Below are 20,460 nucleotides of genomic sequence, written 5' to 3' on the forward strand. Positions count from 1 at the left end.
CTTCTTGAGCTATTTTCCAGTTTACTTATTTTTCCACAGTTTTCTATTTTTTCATCCTTTTGGTTTTCTTTTATTGTTTCTTGATTTCTCATAACATCATTAGCTTCCATTTGTTCAATTCTAATTCTTAAGGAATAATTCTATCCAGGGAACTTCTGTATCTCCTTTTCCATTTGGCCAATTCTACTTTCAGTGAATTTTTGTGCTTCTTTCTGTGTTTGGTCAATTCTGCCTTTCAATGCATTCTTTTCCTTATTAGTTTTTTTGCATCTCATTTACCATTTAGAATAGTCTGATTTTTAAAATATTATTTTCTTCAATATTTTTTACCTCATTTACCAAATAATTGACTTTTAATGAATTTCTTGCATTTCTTCCCAATTTTTCTTCTACCTCTTTTAACTTGATTTTCAAAATCCTTTAATCCTTAAATCAATTTATATTTGTCTTGGAGGTTTTGGATACAGAAGCTTTGTCATTGTTATCTTCTGATTATTCTTATCTTTCCTATCACCATAGTAACTTTCTATGGTCAGAATTTTTTTTCTTGTTGTTTGCAATCATTTTTTTAGTCTACTTCTTGACTTTAAGCTCTTTTCTAAATGGGGCTCTGTAATATTCTTCTTTAAAATATAATGTTCTCGTTGGGGTTCTGGTGGGGTCTCTGGAGGCAGCCTTCATTTCAGTTCAGTAATAACCACAAGTGCAACCAGGGATTAAAGTCCAAGTCCTTTATTGTCTCTTTCCAAGTCTTGTCTCTTTTTCTGAGGCCAGATTAGCTTTCTTAGAGACCTATCTCCTTGGTTCCGAGAGCTTAAGCTCCCGCCTGCCTTCTCTGGCTTCTGTATCTCCCCAACTGAATCCTAGCTGAGGCTCTGAGAGCTTCTAGTGCGCTTGTCCTTCTGGACCTGAGAGCTTCTTGCTTATATGCCCCACACTGAGAACACATCAATCATTATATCACTAGGAAACCATTATTTGTTGAAGGATTAAATCAATGCTAAACTAGATTTAACCATTGTCTCCTCAATTCTACTTAGTACCTTGTTTCAAGCTCTGGCCCATAACATCTCCTTGTGAGATTGAATCAGTCATACTGAACCATGCTATTGTCTCTATCAATTCCACTGACTTAGTATCTTAGAATCCTTTGTTTCAAGTTCAGAGTTCTGGCCCATAACAGGGGTCCAATTCCAGGGTAGAGGGCACACTATCCCAAGCTTCAGGAGTTTTATGCAGTTTTTTCAGAGATACTTCTAGGAATCTGTAAGTTTTCAGTTCTTCTGATATAGTATGATCTAAGGAGAGATAGTTGTTATTCCCCTAGCCTGTGCTCCCCGTCTGTGAGCAACCACAAGCACTCTTTTCTGCCCTCGAACTGTGACAAAGGTCCTGCTACACTGCAGTCTGCAAGCTCTGGTGTGGTAGTATTCTTCCTTATCCTAGGTGGCAATCTCAAGATATTAGTATTTTTTGTGCTTCCTTATCAAGCTGTTGACTCATGATTTTTTTTGCATTATCCTTTTCCCAATTTTTCTTGTGAATTTTTCCTCTATCTCCTTTGTTTCATTTTTTAAAATCCCTTTTTAAATTATTCTAGTAATTCTTTTGGGGCCTGATTTTTTTTTTTTTTTTGAGACTTTAAATATAGCAATTTTGACTTTATCTTCTTCTGAGTTTGTGTTTTGATCTTCCCTATTACCATAGGAACTTTCTATGGTCAGTTCTCTTTGTTGTTTGCTCATTTTTTCAATCTATTTTTTGACTTTTTAACTTCAAAAGGGGCACTGTTCTAAGCTTCAGGGTTCTTGTGCAGTTGTTTACAGGACTGGTTCTAGATGTCTGTAAGTTTTCAGTTCTTCCAAACTTATAAGTTATATATAAGTGTTTTTACTACTCTCCTGGCATATGCTCCAATCTGTAAGTGACCACAAGCACTCTTTTTCACCCTGAAATTGTGATGAGTGTTCTTGCTTACCTGCAGCCAAAAACTGTATGCTAGTGTTCCTCCTCACCTTGGGACTGTAACAAAGTTTTATATGGACAATATAACAGAGTCCTGTACCCAGTGCCAGCAGAAGGACACTTGTAATCTCCTTCTGCCCAGCTGTCAGATATCCCCCTTAATATCTATGGGTTGAGTGCTCCAGACATCACTAAAACACTTTCTGTTGTGTCCAAGGCCTGCTGTTATCCTGCCCAGGACTTAGCTGTATTAAATGAGCTCCACTCTCACCCCAGTGTGAAAAGGCTTTTCTTGCTAAACTTCTGAGTTGCCCTGGGCTGGAAAAATTGTTTTATCCCATCCTTTTATGGATTCTGCCTCTCTAGAATTTGTTTTGAGGTTCATTTTAAAAGTGGTTAGAAAGGGAATCTGAAAGAACTCAGGCGCCATCCTGTCTTTTCTCAACAATCTTGCCTCTGCTACCACCTATCTATTTTAATTATATATCATGGCCCCTATAAGTTTTATTTCATATTGGCCTTAGTCATTATCCTATACATGATAATCTATTTCTGGCTTCCTTACTTTTGCAGTCTTCCAGGTAGGGAATTTAATTTTTTCTCATCTTTAATTATAAACTTTATATAAGCTTTCTTCAAGAACAGCTGTATGCCACATCCTACAGGAATCTTTTTGGCTCCTGAGTTGTTGGGGTTTTCTCCTTCTTGAAGCTACTTCATAGAATACTGGGTGTTGGGGCAGCTAGGTGGCTCAGTGGAAAGAGCACCAGCCCTGAAGTCAGGAGGACCTAAGTTCAAATCTGGCCTCAGACACTTAACACTTCCAAACTGTGTGACCCTGGGCAAGTCACTTAACCCCACTGCTGCAGCATTAAAAAAAAAAATACTTTGTGTTTATTTATCTATGTATATGCTATACTTCGCTAATTACAATGGAAGTTATTTCAAGGAATCATTTAATTTTTCATCTTTCTGTCCCCAGAACTTAGCATACAGGCACTTAAAAAAGTTTGGAAATACATAGCAATCAAAATATCTAAAAACAAATATCTATATAATAAAGAATAAATGTTTCAAATTGACTTAAAATGAAGGGCACCTATAGATAGATGGCATTACCAAGATCATCACAGGGAAAGAATGCAATAAATAGTTAAAAAATTTATAAGAATTAAGTTTACTTTATTAAATTTACAAAGCATTACAAGTTATTACTAATATTTTATACACAACTGGGTGGTTGGTCAGAAATAAACAATAACTACAAATAGACTTTTTTTTTTTCCCAAAGAGAAAACAAGCTCAAAAAAACTATGTTATGGTGACTAATCCATAAAAAAAGGAATTGTAATAACAGTTCATTTCTATCACAGTTCCATATCTAGTTCTCCTAGTTTTATTCTTCCCCACCTAAAAGGCTTGGTTATCACTGTGTTTTTCAGAGTATCTGAAAATTTGGTTTTTTGAAGATATTTTATAATTACAGTGATAGATAAAAATATATCTATGTGTTAAACTAACTCATAATATTTAGGATGTGCAAAAGCAAAATGAGGGTGAAAACTGTACTAGACTAGAGGCTTATGCTTAACCTTTATCTGAAATATCAACCAATACTTCCCAGATTATAAATTATATTGCTGAAAAACACAAAAACTTTACTATGTTACTAAACTTTATCAAATAGTTCCAACCAGAACATTTTAATTGGCAGGATAACTAGGTTAAAACAAATAAACAGATTTACATATTCAGAGGCACTTTTGAAAATTTAGGTGTAAGACAATACATTTCACCAAATAAGATTTGCCTTACTTTATTTACATATTGATAAATTTATTGTCCCAACCACAGGAAAAGAGTTCTTACTATTACATTCAAGAATTACAGTGTCCAGAAAAATCTCAAATTTTTTGACTAAACCAAATACCAAGCACATACTAGTATGACAAATGAACTTATTTATATTCAAAACTTGGTTTGTATACAGTGAATCTCAAATTCAATAAATGTTCTGCTGAAGTTCTGCCCAATCCCTTGCCAAAGTTTTCCTTGCAAATTAAATATAAATACTCCTCTGATACTTTTTAAAAAGATTTTGATATGCTTGTATGAAAAATAAATTTTTTTAGACAAAAAGAATTAGAAAAACTTGGATGGGAAAGTGAATAGCCAACTCTGCAGGAATTATTACTTTAGATTTGAGGTCTGTAAAACAGTGTTAAGCTTCTCGAGGAAGAATAGTGTCAACATAGCAGCACTGCATTCACTGAGCCTGCTCAGGGTGTGTGGATCATGTGACAGGAAGCCATACCTTCTGGCTGCTTACCACATCACTCAGCTTCCCTTTAATCTTTAGAAAGTGCCTCTTGAACTCCAGCCCATCACCCTACAGAAAAGGTATCAAAAAACTGAATGTCAAAAAAAAATAGCTTTAAGTTATATCAGACTTTAACCACCTTTGGAAATAACAAGAAGCAAAAATACTCAAGCCAATATATATCTGTTGCATGTTTTCAGCTTCCATTAAAAAGACAAAATGCTGATAGATGTTGGAGAGAACTGTATAGTTAAACCTGATCTAATCTCCAACTTTTTTATTTAGAAATACTATGTCTCTTACGCTATGAGTGATACTGCCAGTTAATAAACACAGGTAAGTTGTAACACCATTAGGGTTTAAGCCTATTTTTCTTGGATTTATTCCAAAGGAATTTAGTTACTGGATATGCCAGAAAACTCTCGTGTTTGATTTTATGGATGCTTTTGTCTCCCAGTATAGAATTATAGTGAGACTCTAAACTCCAGTGTGACCAATCTCTTCTCTTCATCTTCTCTGAAACTGTGTGAATACACGCATCTAATAAATCAAAAACTTCAGCTATTGTTCTATGTACCTTAGATAGCCGGAAGTCCACCAAGATCTTCTCATCCATTTCAACCAAGTTCACTTTGAAAATCAGTTTATTGTTTCTTCTATCAGTGGTTGACACTGTGACCTAAAATAATAAAGATGCCAATTCAGTTTTAAATAGAACAATTCAAACAGACAAAAAAAAAAAAAAGTGTTTTCAGGTATACTTTGATCAAAGTCTTTAGGATAATTCCAAATTAAGAAGAGAAGAAGTAATGTCAAGAATTGTCTGAGAGACCTCTCAATTAAAGTGTTTAAAATTTCCTTCAGGAAAAAATGTAAGAGTAACTGAATCATACCTGATTCATACAACTCTTCTTCCAGTGATAGCCTAATTTCTCACAAGTTTCCTTCAGACAATGATATGACTTATCAGCATCCAATTTGGTAAAGAACCGTGTCATCCTCTTAACTAAACGCTGCCAAGGATTCTGCATGAGACAGAAAAACATCTGAGCAAATAAATGCATGCTGACATAAAATTTTTTTCTCACAACTATTAAGTCTCTAAGCTTACAATCATTACTCTTTCTTAAAGATTATACAACTTATCTAAATCATCACTTCCTTCTTTTAATGCCCCTAAATATGTTGTGAAATCCAAAGACATTAAAGCTGAAACCTATAATAGCTCAAAACAAACTATGAGTTAGAAAACACAATTAGTTTTCAAGGTCATGAAAAATACAGAATTGTGATAAAATATTTGAAAAAAAAAAATTAACCTCTTTACCTGTGAAGAACCTGGGGTGCCAAGTAACTGACTATTCAATAGCATGTGGTCAGGACATGCAGGTTGAGAAAAACTGATTCCTTGTACCAGTTTATCGATATAAGAAGGACTAGTATCCCACAAAGACAGACCAGTTCGAGGTTCTGGTTGAGAGCTGGAGTACTTCACTTTTTCTTCACTGCAATATTAGGGGAGAAAAAATTATATATAAAAGCAAAAGGTACCAATTCTTTCTTATACAACACCCCTAACCTGACTTATTCATTAGTAATATAACCATACAGTACCAAAAAAAATGGAAAAGCTCTGTTCTAGACCAACAGTGTTTTCATACAGAATATCAGTCAACAGAATTTGTTATTCTTACCTGTGAGCACTATTAACTGGTGAGAAATCCAAATTTGATTGAATATGCTTAGAAAATCCACCTGGGGAATCTGATACTCCTCCTGAAGAAGCTCGAGGCCTCTTGGCACCTATAAAAGAATAGTCAAGAAAACCCAAAAATTTCAAAGGAGCTTAAAGAAACAACTGTACATACCTTTTCATTTTTTGAATAATAAAAATTTGAAAAAATAAAAGAGCTGAAGTAATAAACTGAAATTCATAAACTAATTTATTTAAAACTATACACACAGAAAATAAATATTTAGCAGTGATTTTTCATATAATTTTACTAAATATGCTGAAGTCTTCAACTTACTTGAATTTTTTTAGGCTAGGCATCTCTGCTTCAAATATACACACATGTATATATGTATTATGCTGATATATTTCTATAACATATTGTATAATATTATATTAATGGGAAAATGTGTAATATATGCATTGTTATATAATATACTGTGTTTATGTAATATAAATTATTTGTCATGTAATAATATACATACACATAACATATAGACATAACATATACACACACAAGGGTCAATATAATACATATAAATACTAAAGATTTTAACTTCAAATATGGCCATCTCTGGTGACAGGAAAAATCTTCTGTAAAGATAGCAACATATTTAAGGACACTGAGCTTAAAAATTGAGAGACTGGTTTATACTATAAATATTTTACAATAAAAGTAAAAATTTGTCTCATCCAACTTTCTTTGGCAGATATAACAGTCCTAGGAAAACACAAGCAAGAATAATAGGTTTCATTTCTAATATAATACTGAATAAGAGTGGTGATAATAGATATTTTATTTCTTCCCTAGTCATGCTAGAAAGGATTATTCCCATTACAGATAATGGTTGCTCTTGGTTTTAGACAGATGTTGCTTATCACCTTAAGGAAAGTTCTGTTTACCTTAATATGTTCTAATTTTTTTTTAACAGAAATGAATTTAGTATCTTGTCAATAACTTTTTCTGCAGCTTTTGATATAATTTATTGTTTTTGTCACCAATACAGTTAATAACAATTTCCCCAGCATTAAACTAACCTTACATTCCCAATCTTTCTAATATGCTACTGTATTCTCCTTGCCAATATTTTTAAATTTTTTGCATTAATAATCATAAAGGGAAAAAAGAATAACCTTCACAGAGAACATCAAAAATCCAATTACCTACACTAAGGAATTTATTATTCATAAAAATAAGTTGAATAACAGCCAGAAGCAGACATTGTAAATGCCTGTTAAGCCAATAAGCCTTCTATTTCTATCCATCTAATTATCCAAAACACAGTAGATGGAATTTAAAAAACCTATCAGTATTTATATTCTCTCCTAAAATTAAATATATTTTAAAACAACCACATAATAGGAAAAAAAGATTTTTTAAAAAAATAACTCTATCAAGGACTTTACCTTTCTTAAGTACCTTAGTATACCATCTGTCTTTTTTAATATCTGATATTGTAATTCTTGATCCTGGATTTTCAATTAGAATTTTATGAAGCAAGGCTGAAAAAAATGAAAATTAAGGCATAAGTCATGTAGATCAAAGAAATCCACTTACTTGTAACAGTAATCATTTCCCCTATTTAGCCTCCTTCTTTTTGGAAGATCAATACTGGAAAAGGGCCAGTTACTACATTACTGCAACTTTTTTTTGGTGGTGCCTTCCTCCTTTGATTTGATTCCAGGTTCTCAACTCTCAGCAGATAAGAAGAGTAACAACCAAAGCAAAATCTTTAAAAAATTACCCACTTAGAATACATCCAGCCATTCTGGAGAAAAATTTGGAACTATGCTCAAAAAGTTATCAAACTGTACATACTCTTTGATCCAGCAGCATTACTACTGGGTTTATATCCCAAAGAGATTTTAAAAAGGGTAAGGGTCCTGTATGTGCAAGAATGTTTGTGGCAACCCTCTTTGTAGTGGCCAGAAACTGGAAACTGAGTGGATGCTCATCAATTGGAGAATGGCTGAATAAATTGTGGTATATGAATATTATGGAATATTATTGTTCTCTAAGAAATGACCAAAAGGATGATTTCAGAAAGGCCTGGAGAGACTTACATGAACTGATGTTGAATGAAATGAGCAGGGCCAGGAGATCATTATACACTTCAACAACAATACTATATGATGATCAATTCTGATGGACCTGGCCATCTTCAGCAATGAGATGAACTAAATCAGTTCCAATGGAGCAGGAATGATTTGAACCAGCTATACCCAGCGAAAAAATTCTGGGAGATGACTAAGAACCATTACAAAGAATTCCCAATCCCTCTATTTTTGTCTGCCTGCATTTTTGATTTCCTTCACAGGCAAATTATACACTATTTCAAAGTCTGATTCTTTTTGTACAGCAAAATAACTATTTGGACATGTATATTTATTTTGTATTTAATTTATTCTTCAACATATTTAATATGTATTGGTCAACCTGCCATCTGGGGGAGGGGGTGGAGGGAAGGAGGGGAAAAATTGGAACAAAAGGTTTGGCAATTGTCAATGCTATAAAATTACCCATGCATATAACTTCTAAATAAAAAGCTATTTTTAAAAAATTATCTTATATCCCTGTATCACCAAGAAAAAAAAATTACCCACTTAATTAACAAAACTATAAAACTCACAGATCTATTTCCTATTCCTTTGTCCAGTATTTCTTAATTTCAATTTTATTTGGTTATAAAAGCAAAACAAGTCTTCAAATGACTTTACTCTGTAAATATGACCTATATTCTAATTTAAAATTATGTTGGTAAGAATTCACAAAGCACAAAACTTTATTTCTCAAGAATTTGGTCATTTATATATGTTAAAACTCACTTATTATTGTATTTTATATATAGATTATTTATATATAGAAACAGTATAATATTATTACATATATTAAAACTCATTTACCTAATGGGGCCGAATCAATTTTTTTCCAAGGTGTGAGATATGTTTTTTTTTCTTTCCAGTCACAATACTCCTGGCAATTGTCACTGGGTTGGTCCCATGGCAATTCTAAAAACAAAAGAAATTATTCTTTTTTTTTTTGGTCATGTCAAGTAAATATTACAGATACTGTGGGAGGAATTAACAATTCTTAAAGAATCAAAGATTTCCTCATTAGTTTTTTTTTTTTTTAATAATATTAGAAAATGTTAAAGAAACAATTAGAAAGTATGGCTTCCACAGATCTATGTTACAGAGAATTCTGTCCTTAAATTTTTGGTTATATTATGTTACCCTAATTCACCAAGACTTGATTGCTATGACTTTAAAAAAAAAAATAAGAAGAATCACATTACTGACAATTCAAGAGTAGCAGAATAGGAACTAGGGGAAACATAGTTTTTAAGTCTGTCACTAGTTAAAGTATGACTTTGCACAAGTTAAACATACCTCTCCAGGACTCAATTGTTTAAAATAAAAGGGTTAGACAAGAAAGTCATTGTTTTCTCCATAGTCCCTTTTTAATATTCTTTATATAATTATTACTATTAAAAATAACCAATAGCTCAATATAAATACATTGGCTTACATAGTTTCTTGATTCAATATATAGTAATTTAATCACAAACTGAGTAGTAACACTTACCCCCTGCCAGCATTGCAGTAAGTACTATACCACATGACCAAACATCAACTGGTTCTGCATGGAATTCTTTTCTCTTAAGAAGTTCTGGCGCAACATAGGGCAGAGTACCACACATCTTATTCAATAAACGCTCACGATTATTGTGCCGAAATACTGTTGCTAACCCAAAGTCTGAGATTTTGAGGTTATCTTTAAAAAAAAAAAAAAAAAAAAAAAGGCAATAAAATCAGTTCTGGTTAGTCTTGTCATATAAAAAGATTAACATTTTTATTATGTACTTAATGACTAGAAACTAAATCAAATACGCATCAAAAAAGTACAAAAATCCTACCTAAAACCATTAGCCTTTAACAAAGTAAAATCAAATTTAATAAGTTGACAAAGAAGATACTTTGATTCTGAATTCTAAGCCTGCCAAAATTTTCACCAAATTTAGCTACTTTCTTTTTAAAAATAAAAAGTAATTAGGACCTTTTAGCTTTGCTATTTATACTTTTTATCTCTTTTACGGATCTTTTCACATTTGCTAACATCTAGCATAGAGTGATAAAAAGTAGATGCCTACTAAATGTCAATAAATTCATTGCATGCTATATTTTTTACAGAATTACATAATATGTAATTATTAGTATTTCAGAATTTAGTTGGATATTTTCCAGTTATTGGATATTTCAAATTGTATCTCATTTCTTGCTATCATAAAGAATACCTATATTTCTACACAGATCCTTTTTTTTCCTTTCTTAATAATACCTCAGCAATCTCAGAAAATTAATTAAAACTGACTTGTTTTTCTTCAGGTTGCAAAACATTCTATGCATGAGTTAATTTTTCTTTAAGCATGATACAAATAAGAAAATAGAGCCAACATGATGGAGGAAAGGCAAGAAGTTGCCTGAACTCTCCCCAATTTCCCTCAAACAACTTTAAATCAAACCTCAAAACAAATTCTGGAGCAACAAACCCACAAAGAGAAGAGATGAAACAATTCTGCAACCCAAGACAACTTAGAAATAACTGTTTCACTTCGCTAAAAAGGGGAGCATAGGTCAGTTTAGATGGTGTCTGGGCTCCTATCTCCAGGATGTATCAGCAACTGAGGCACCTCAGTTCTAGCTCAGAAGACCAGCTTTGAGGGTTCCAGTCCCAGTAAAGAAGTTGAATTGCCAGTCCCCAAACCTCCACCACAACAGACACAATCAGGCTAGGCAAGCCCAGCTCAACGGGCAAGTCCTCCAGCCTTGGAGTCTTTAGCCCAGAAAGTCACTGACAAGGGCTATGGCCCCAGCTCAAGAACAGTGGCTTTTGTAATCCAGGAGCAGAGCTCTAATTTAAAAGTCACATAATAGTCTGGAAAGTGAGAAAAAAAATTTTTTTGACCATAGAAAACTATAAGAACACAGAAGATTTAAAAAAACACTCAGAAAAGGGCAGCATTGTTAAAAGATCTACATGCAAAGCCTCAGAAAAATATGAATTGGTCTCAAGCACAAAAGCTCCTGGAAGAGCTGAAAAAAAGATTATAAGTAACAAATAAGAGAGGTGAGAGGTGAGAAAATTAGAAAAAGAAATGACAATGATAAAAAAGAAATATAAAAATAAAGATAATCAAATAGAGATACGAAAACTCACTGAAGAAAATATTTCCATAAAAATTAGAATTCCATAAAAGTTAGAATAGTACAAATGGAAACTAATGACTATGTTATCAAAAATCAATCAAACAAAAATTTAAAAATGAAAAAAATAGAAGAAAATATAAAATTCCTCATTGGAAAAACAACTGACCTGGAAAAGAGACCCAGGAAAAATAATTTAAGAATTATTGGACAACCTGAAAGCCACAATCAAAAACAAAAAAGGCTAAAGGAATTAGAAATTCATCATTAACAAGCATTATATGTATGGGGGATAAGCTATAGGCCTTTCCAATAAGGGAAGGAAGGAGGAAACAAGGAGGTCCTTTATCACCACTATTATTCAAGATTGTTCTAGAAATGCTAACTATAGCAATAACACAAGAAAAAAAAAATCGAAGGAATTAGATTAGGTAATAAGGAAACAAAACTATTACTCTTTACAGTTGATATAATGGTATACTTAGAGAATTCTAGAGAATCAAATTCAAAAATATATTTGAAATAATTAACAATTTTAGTAAAGTTATTTAATAAAATAACAAATATGCTGATGATTTTTATGGGTTTATCACAAAGCCTAGCAATAAGAGATAGAAAAAGAAATCCCATTTAAAATAACTATAGATAATATAAAATATTTGGGAATCTACCTGCCAAGATAAATCCAAGAATTATATGAACACAATTAAAAAATACTTTTCACAAAAATAGAGCTAAAAAATTTTTTAAATTATCAACTGCTTATATGTAGGCTAAGCCACTACAACAAAATGACATTTCTACCTAAATTAATTTACTTATTCAGTGCCATACCAAATAATTAAAAAATTATTTCATAAAGCTAGGAAAAAAAAAACATAATTCATCTGGAAGGACAAAAGGTGAAGAAATATCAAAGAAAAATTTTTTTTAAATGTGAAGGAAGGTGATTTAGCAGTTTTAGATCTCAAACTATATTATAAAATAGTAATCTTCAAAACTATCTGGTGCTAGTAAGAAATAGAATAACAGATCAGTGGAATAGATTTTAGGTACACACACACAAGACACAAAAATAAATGACCTATTGTTTGACTAAATCCAAAGAATCCAGGTTCTGAAATAATACCATCTGACAAAAACTGCTAATAAAACAGGAAAATAGGATGGCAAAAACTGTTGCTGCTGTTTGTTCTTTGTTCTTGAAAAAGACCAATGACATCAGCAAGGTGATGTCCTGACTTGCAAATGCATTGGATTTAAATGAGACAGAGCTGTGCAAAGTCATCAGCCTCACTCTCTCCTTCAGAGTCATGTTAGTCTAATGACAAACCTGGTTTTCAGTGCTGTATTTCAATAATTCTTAAATGACATGTAACATAAGAGTTAACTGTCTTACTTTAAAACCAGAGAATAAATAAGAAGGGGGAAGTAGCCTATAAACCTCAGTAAACAAAATCTTTCAGCAACCAGAATTTATATTTCTTTGGGCAGATCACCCATATGCAATAAACATCAGATACCATATACCAACTTAAGGTAAAAAAAGGGTTCATGATTTAGACATAAAGCATGATACCATAAACAAATTCAGAGAGTAAGGAGCAGTTTACCTGTCAGATCTATGAGGAAGGGAAGAATTTATGACCAAATAAGAGATAGAAAGAGCATTATAAAATATAAAATTGATAATTTTTATTATATTAAATTAAAAAGCTTCACACAAACAAAACCCATATAGCCAAGATTAGGAGGAAAGAAGAAAGCTGGGAAACAATTTTTATAGCCAAGTTTCTCTGATAAAAACCTCATCTCTCAAATAAAATATAAAATGAATGCAAATTAAGCAATTCTAAGGTTCCACCTCATACCTATCAAATTGGCTATTATGAGAAAAGGACAATGAGTAATGCTGAAGATGCTGAAAAATTGGGACACTAAAAATACCATTGGTGGAATTATGAATTTATCCAATCATCTTGGAGAACATTTTTTGGAACTCTGCCAGGTGACTATCAAACTCTATATACTCTTTGATCTAGTAATACCACTACTAGTTCTGTATCCCAAAGAGATTTAAAAAGAAGAAGGGCTGAGAAGATGGAGAAAATGACCTATTTGTACAAAAATAATTGTTAACAACTCTTTTTGTGGAGTGGCAAAGAATTAGAAATTGAGAGGATACCCATCAATTGGGTAATGGCTGAACAAATTATTTGATATAGGAATGTAATGGATTACTATTGTGCTAAAAGAAATGACAAGCAAAGGGAATTCAGAAAAGGCTGTGAAGCCTGCAAAATGGAGTAGAGTCAGGAAAACAATGAACATAATAACAGCAACACTGTGTTCTTCTCATAAATGCAATGATCCAAGACAATTCTATTAAGACTCATGAGGAAAAATGCTATGAACTCCATAGAAAGAACTGATGGAGTTAAAATTAGATCAAAGCTATTTTCAATTTTTTTTGGTAGTTTTTTTCCCTTTTGTTCTGTTTCTCACTACTGTGATTGCACATATATAATCTATATCAAATTGTTCATTGTCTTAGGGGAAAAGGAAGAAAATTTAAAAGTCAACATTTTATATTAAAAAAATGCTAAAAAGTGCTTTTACATATAATTGGAAAAAATAAAATACCACTTAAAGAAGAAAAAAGTTTGAATCTATATTTGTTCAGTATCTTTTCTGACAAGATATGTTTTTACAAGTGTTACATTATTACATTACCAAGAGTTTTTAACTGTAGGACATATACAGAATAAAGAGAATGAAATACAGTTACTAAAAATTTAGACTGCCATCTATTAGATGAAAATACCAATTCTTATACCAAACAACTTTTTATTTAGTCATGTTGTTTTTATAGTTGATAAATAATATCAAAATGAAGAAACAAACTTTGTTTTAATGAGCTTACCTCTGTCATCTAGTAAAAGATTTTCTGGCTTAATATCTCTGTGGGTTATTCCAATACCATGAAGATACACCTGGGAGGAGGAAAATATTAAGACTTATTTATTCATTATTCTTCATCTGTACTAAAGAATCAATTCAAATAAAAGAATTAATCAAATCAAATCAAAGAAACAAACCTACCACCCCTGCCATAAGCTGATGGAAGAACTTCTGAGCATCTTGTTCAGGCATACCTACATCAGGCTCTGAAAAGGTAAAATTTGAAGTTTTATTGATCAGTAATCAACTGCAAGAACAAATCCACCTTTAAAATAACTGAATGTTAGTTACTTCCTGCCTCATGGCAAAAAATTGGGGAACTGCTAGGAATAAACATGGTATATTCAGATATTCACATGTTTTTGCCTGTTTTATGCTGTCTTCACAAGAAAGAATTCAATCTGAGGGATGGAAGACTCAAAATTACTGATATAGAGACAAAAAATGTAGCAATGAACACACACTGTACACACAAATAATGAAGGATTAATCAATGTCTTTTAGTGACTAGTATCCTACAAAAGGAACAAAAAGAATCATGAATCCAGGACTGACATGTTATTCATGTTATGAGAGTCTTTGCTTTTATTCTAGTTTCACTAATCCATAATATGAGAAGAGGCTCAAAGACATCATAAAGATGCTATGTAGAATAAGCAAATTTTAAAAAATTGTCCAAGACAGAAATTCATGCCACTAGATTAATCTTCCTCCATTTGAAAAAGCCCTCTTAGTTCTTTGTATCATATAAATCTGTAAACCTTTTGTCCTTTGTTAACTTTAAATTCTTCTCTTCTGCAACCCTTCTACTCAAACCCCTCAAAAATATCCATTTAATTTTGATACCTTCCTTAGTTCATTCCTGAGATGTTCATATCAAGAAAAAAAGCAAATTTCAATTAAATTTAACAAAACGTTTTAAACTTTAGACATCTTCAAACTGCATAGCTGTAGATGTCTTTGAAAAAATACAATCAATGGGAAATCAGGTTCTGATTTTGAAAAAATTTGCTATCTGCCAACTTTCTACATTTTGTCTATTTGCCAATTATTAAATTCTGATTTGAGTTGGAAATTAGAGAAGTAAAAATTTCTAATTTTTAATATGTAGGTTTAGATTTTAAATTTATATACACAGAATAAGTTTTATTAAGCAATACTGAATGACAGAATTAGAGAATTTTAAGATTTAAAGATACTGCTTCATTCTAATCTGGGACATAAAGCAGGAATCTCTTCTATCATTTTCAAAAATAGTCATCAAGACTGAATATTTCTGAAATCAGAAAGATTACTTCTTAAAATAGCTCATTTTATTTTTTTAAAGATAGCTCTAATTGTTAATCTAATTCAACTTTCCCTCAGAAGTTCTGCCTGGTTTAATTTAAGAGAACATTGATGCCCCACCCAGGATGAGCTAATCACCTGGAATCTCATGATCATGCTGATGGACGCAGTTTTTGACACTTAATACCCTCTCAGCTCTATCAGATGCTTCTCCCCTCTGATTGGAGGGTGGAACTGTAAACTCCTCCCAAAGTTTTCCTTTTCATACAGCTCAGATCTGAATTTTCCAGGAAGCATTCCAACAGCAGCTCTACTTGCTTTCCACTCCACAAGGCATCATTTTCCTTGCCTGGTATTCTGTGGTTCTCACTTCTTTTCCACTTCCTTTTATGTGTTGTCTTCCCCTATTAGATTGTAAGGTCCTTAAGGGCAAGAACTCTTTCTTTTTAAGTTTAAAACCCACAACTGACTAAAGTCCCCCCAAAAAATCTTCTTGGGAATTATGAATATCTTATATTATGAACATGTAAAAAGAATTACAAAATCAACTTGGGAATCATAATATTTAGTTAGAATGTCCCTACAACACAATCATCCACTTAAGAAATCATTACTGCTTATTAAAGTGATATTTTATAATGATTTCCTTATCACAAACTTAATAAATAACATAATATTAACCTCAACTAGGACCACATGTAATTTGTAATAATATATTGTGGGGTAAAACTCTAGTAAATATAATTTTTTAGGAAAATACAAAGCAGGGATACAGCACTAGGCCTGAAGTCAGGAAGACCTAAGATCAAATCTGGCCTCAGTCACTTAATACTCACTGGCTGTATGACCCTAGTCAAGTCATTTAACCTCAATTGCCTGGCATACAAAGCAAATATCAATGCTTATTTCCATATTTCATGGTTGGAGGACTTATTCAATGGATAAAGAATAATCAAAAAATAAATCAAATTATAAGCTCAAAAATCAGGAACGTTTTCTAAAAATTGGAAAATAAACAAATTTGGTAGCTCCACCATCTTAATGTTTAGAACATCATTTTGTGACCATTTTCAATACCTATTCGATCAAAGAGTTCTCCCCCACTGCAGTACTCCAGAAACAGATACTGAATATTGCCTTCTCGCCGATGACCATAGAATTTCACTATGTTCTCATGGTTTAACATTTTATTGATGCAGATCTCTTTCTTAATGTTTTCTGGACAATCTATGGCACGCTTCATGTCCACAATCTTTACTGCAACTGCTTCTTCTGTTCGCCTATTCACAGCAAGCTGAACTCTATAAATTAAGCAAAAAATAATTAACTTATCATTTCATAAACTTTTAAATATTTAAACAAAATACTGATACCACTGCTTTGGCATAGTGCCTGTCAGATGGTAGGCATTTAATAAGTGCTAATTAACTTGAGGAATTTAGGATATTAATTCTTTAGTTACCAGTAAATGAATATACTTTCATTTGATAGGTATTTCTTTTGAAATTCCAAAATTAAACAAAAACTTAGCATATGATTAGCATATGATAGGCACTTTGTAAATGCTTACTGTTTGAAAAAAAAAAAATCAAAAATTGCTTTACCCAGACTAATTTCTTTCCCCCAAAAAAGAGAAGGCTTTTCTTTGTCACTTCTGATTATTCAACACAAAAACCTAAATGGCCTTGAGATAGCTGGGTTGGGCATACAACACATACCAAAAGCTACTTTGATTTGAGAAGCAGGATTTCTAGACCTTATTACCAAAAGTCACATATTTTACAGGTTTAAAAGAAAGGAAGCCAAATGAAAGAAAAACCAGGATAGCATTAGTTCCCTTCCAATACTTGGAAAATAGAATGTTAAGCACAGAAAGGATAAGAAAAGGAAAAGACCATGAAACCATTTTGTTTTAATTTTAGTTGAGAAAATAATTAATATTTTGTCCATGATCCCCAAATTCTTGACTTTAACAAAGTTTCTGGCACAAGATAGATGCTTGATAATGGGTGTTGATTGACTGATTAACCTGGAACTCCTAACAGCTGATGGTTAGTCAATAATGAGTGCCATTAAGCTTTGACTCTCCTAGGATAGCTGACAAAATAGTACCAACTTCATAGTAGAGTTGTAATAAGGAAAATGCTTCATCACTATTTTGCTTTATAATCTATACTGGATAGTATAACATATTTATAATAAGAGATACAATGTCCCTTCCAACTCTAGTATTCTACAACAGAACCAAAAGGCAAAATGGAACAGAGCAAGACAATGACTCTCTTGCTAACAAAATATCACAATACTATATAAAGGAAAACCTCTAATAGTTTTTGCAGTAGGAAATGTTTTTATGGTAATTGGAGAGGGGAAAAATCAATAATTAAATTTATTTCCAAATTAGTATTATGTATTTTGACTTTCCCAAACTTTAAATTCAGTCACCTAAAATCAAGGGTGTCAAACAGAAATGGTTCCCTGCAGGAAGCCTATTTACTTAGAAACAACAAATGAACACATGTGTTCATTTCCCAAACATAGTTCACTCTACTCTCTGCTTTTTATTCGTTTCTTTGTCTAGCTCTGTCAGTCTGCACTGTCTATCCAACACGTGTATTCACTGATGGGAGCTCATACTTACTCTCCATAAGCACCTTCTCCCAAAGTCTGCACCAAATCCCAGTCTTCCACAAAGGGCACGGCCATGGCTCTAGCAGTCAATATCTCCCTGAAGCAGAGATCTTAGACACAGACGTGAAATAGTTACAAATCTTCATTGGGTGTAGTGTCATTAATTATCTACTAGCTTCTCTACCTCCCCATCTTTCTCCCTCCCTCCCAGCTGTTAAGCTAATACGGTCTTTATGAATGTAAACTTTGACCCCCAACAATAATTTACCCCATTAAATATATCCATCCTATGACTTGTATTTATTCGTCAAGGAATGCTGGGACGGCTTAGTGGATACAGTGCCAGCCTCCAGGGACAGAAAGACCTGGGTTCAAGTCCTGCCTCTGACACATTCTGACTGTCTGACTTTGGGCAAGACACTTAAAACCTCTCGGACGACTCTGAAAAAAAAAGAGAGTGTAAATTGCAGAATTGCAATTTCCTGCTAGGATGAAATCACAGGTCACAAAAGCAAATCCCTGATTACAAAAGACAAGCCCTCCCCTCTCAAAGCCCTTAAAGGGCAAGGTTGGGTTGAGCGGGAAACAGGGGTGTAAGGCAAGGGATTCAACCGTGTGACCTCAGGCTAGACCCTTCCGTCTCTGGCTTCGTCTTTCACACGTGAAGAGGAGTGGGCTTAGAGGAGTTCTGAAGTCGCCTCTAACTCGACTCCACTCGGAGAGTGCCGACATAGACCCCCGGAGCGGGGGGCGGAGCCGGGGAGGGGAGGAGAGAGAAGAGGATAGGCTTGCCCCGCCTTTCCCTACCCTCGCGGCGCTCCCCCAGCTCGAGCTCGGTCCGCTCCCCGCCCGCCTTCCTGCCAGTCCTGGGGCCTCCGCTCTGGCCGTGACGAGTGAGCGGAGTCCCCCGGCCTTAGGGTCGGCTCCGAGCGGTCCTCTGCAGATTCTTCTCACTCCCTGCCAGCTTCTGCCTCCGCTTCGCAGCCAGAACCCGAGCCCACCGCGCCCCATCCTCACGGAATCAGTCCCAGCCCGGGTCCGGGAAACTAACTTACCGAGCCGCAGCAGCCGCCGCCGCCGCCTCCTGAGAAATCCAAACGCGGAGGCTTTCCCGCCAAAATCCTCCAGTCGCGGCACGGCTGCAAACGTGCGCGCTCCACCGCCGTAAAGCGAGGAGGCCGTGCGCGCTCCCGCGGCCTTGGAGGGCGGTGTGGGCGGGGCTGGGGGTTTGAGTTGGGAATGGGGCCGGGGGGCGATTACTGGGGGAGTAGACCGGCATGAATGGAGCCCTGGAAAAGGTGGAGTTAAAAAGAACAGAAATGAGGGAGAAGGAGACTTTTGCCTTGGATTCAAGATCAGAAAAGGAAGCTATTCCAGTTGCGAGGCAAATACAAGCACCGATGTCAAACCCATAGGTACCACAGCCTTAGCGGTCAGCTGCTTAAGCAGATGCTAAATCATGACGGCCAGGGCGTCATAAAACTAGCTTGGTGGTTGGTGATGTCCCGAAAACATCAAGTCTAGATCCTTTCTACGGAGGCCATGAAGCAGACATGTCACTATTTTTCCGTGGGTTTGATCAGTGTAAATAGCAAAGTTGTAAAAGTTGAGTGTCTCCCATTATTCAAAACAAATTTTTTCCAAAAGGATTAATCACCTCAACTCAGTCATGAGGATTTAGAATCAGAATGTCTTTGGGTTGAAATTTAAAATGCTCTAATTCAACTTCTTGGCCCAAGAAGGATTATTCTCCACAAAGTAATCTTTAAATCTTTACGATTCCATTTTACTAGTCTCAATTCTGCTACTTATTAGCTATCAACCTTTAATATAAAAAGGCCAACGTCATCCACTACGTCCTGGGCAACTGCCTCACTTAAATCCAATTCCTGAACAAGATATCACCTTTTTGGTATCATTGGTCCTCTTCAGGAACAAAGGACCACCACAACACAGAGTTTAGGAGAAGCATTCTGAGCCTGAGGGGAAACTCCCTAAGCAAGGAGACTTTGAATACCCCATCTAGAGGCTGGAGCCGAGTTAGTCCTCTCCAATGATCTCCCTCCCCTAGGGTGGATCCATAATTCTCCATAGTTTTACTGCAATTTCCGCCTGTCAAGGCTGGAAGGAATCATGGAAAAAAGGGAAAAAGAAAAAGAATGGAGAGAGAAAAGGCAAAAAAGGGAAGAAAAGGGAGAGCAGGGCTGGAAGGAAAGAAGCAAAAGAGGAAGGAAAGCTGAGTATTTATAAATGGCTTATGTAATGTTCTCTGTTGAGGTTTTCTTGGGGTCTCTGGAGACAGCCTTCGTTTCAGTTCAGAGTAATCACCACAAGAGTGTAGCCAGAGCCAGATATTAAA

The 20,460-nt window shown here is 34.2% G+C and overlaps 1 protein-coding gene across 2 annotated transcripts; it reads right to left on the reverse strand.

Moving 5' to 3' along the window:
* Positions 1 to 3,126: 3,126 nt before the first annotated feature.
* CHEK1 (checkpoint kinase 1) lies at positions 3,127 to 19,243 on the reverse strand. 2 transcript variants are annotated; one of them, XM_051986743.1, is made up of 13 exons: positions 19,157 to 19,243; positions 18,112 to 18,211; positions 16,548 to 16,771; positions 14,325 to 14,389; positions 14,146 to 14,215; positions 9,604 to 9,792; positions 8,922 to 9,026; positions 7,425 to 7,520; positions 5,980 to 6,088; positions 5,613 to 5,790; positions 5,179 to 5,310; positions 4,863 to 4,964; positions 3,127 to 4,354 (listed from the first exon to the last, which is right to left on the reverse strand). In XM_051986743.1, the coding sequence occupies exons 2-13, from the start codon at positions 18,174 to 18,176 to the stop codon at positions 4,259 to 4,261; spliced, it is 1,431 nt and encodes a 476-aa protein (XP_051842703.1). In that variant the 5' UTR covers positions 18,177 to 18,211; positions 19,157 to 19,243; the 3' UTR covers positions 3,127 to 4,258. The 2 variants fall into 2 exon arrangements, with proteins under 2 accessions (XP_051842703.1, XP_051842701.1); XM_051986741.1 differs by lacking the exon at positions 19,157 to 19,243 and adding an exon at positions 18,370 to 18,864.
* Between the last annotated feature and the right edge of the window lie 1,217 nt (positions 19,244 to 20,460).

This window comes from Antechinus flavipes, chromosome 3 (genome assembly GCF_016432865.1).
Source record: "Antechinus flavipes isolate AdamAnt ecotype Samford, QLD, Australia chromosome 3, AdamAnt_v2, whole genome shotgun sequence".
Lineage (NCBI taxonomy): Eukaryota > Metazoa > Chordata > Mammalia > Dasyuromorphia > Dasyuridae > Antechinus > Antechinus flavipes.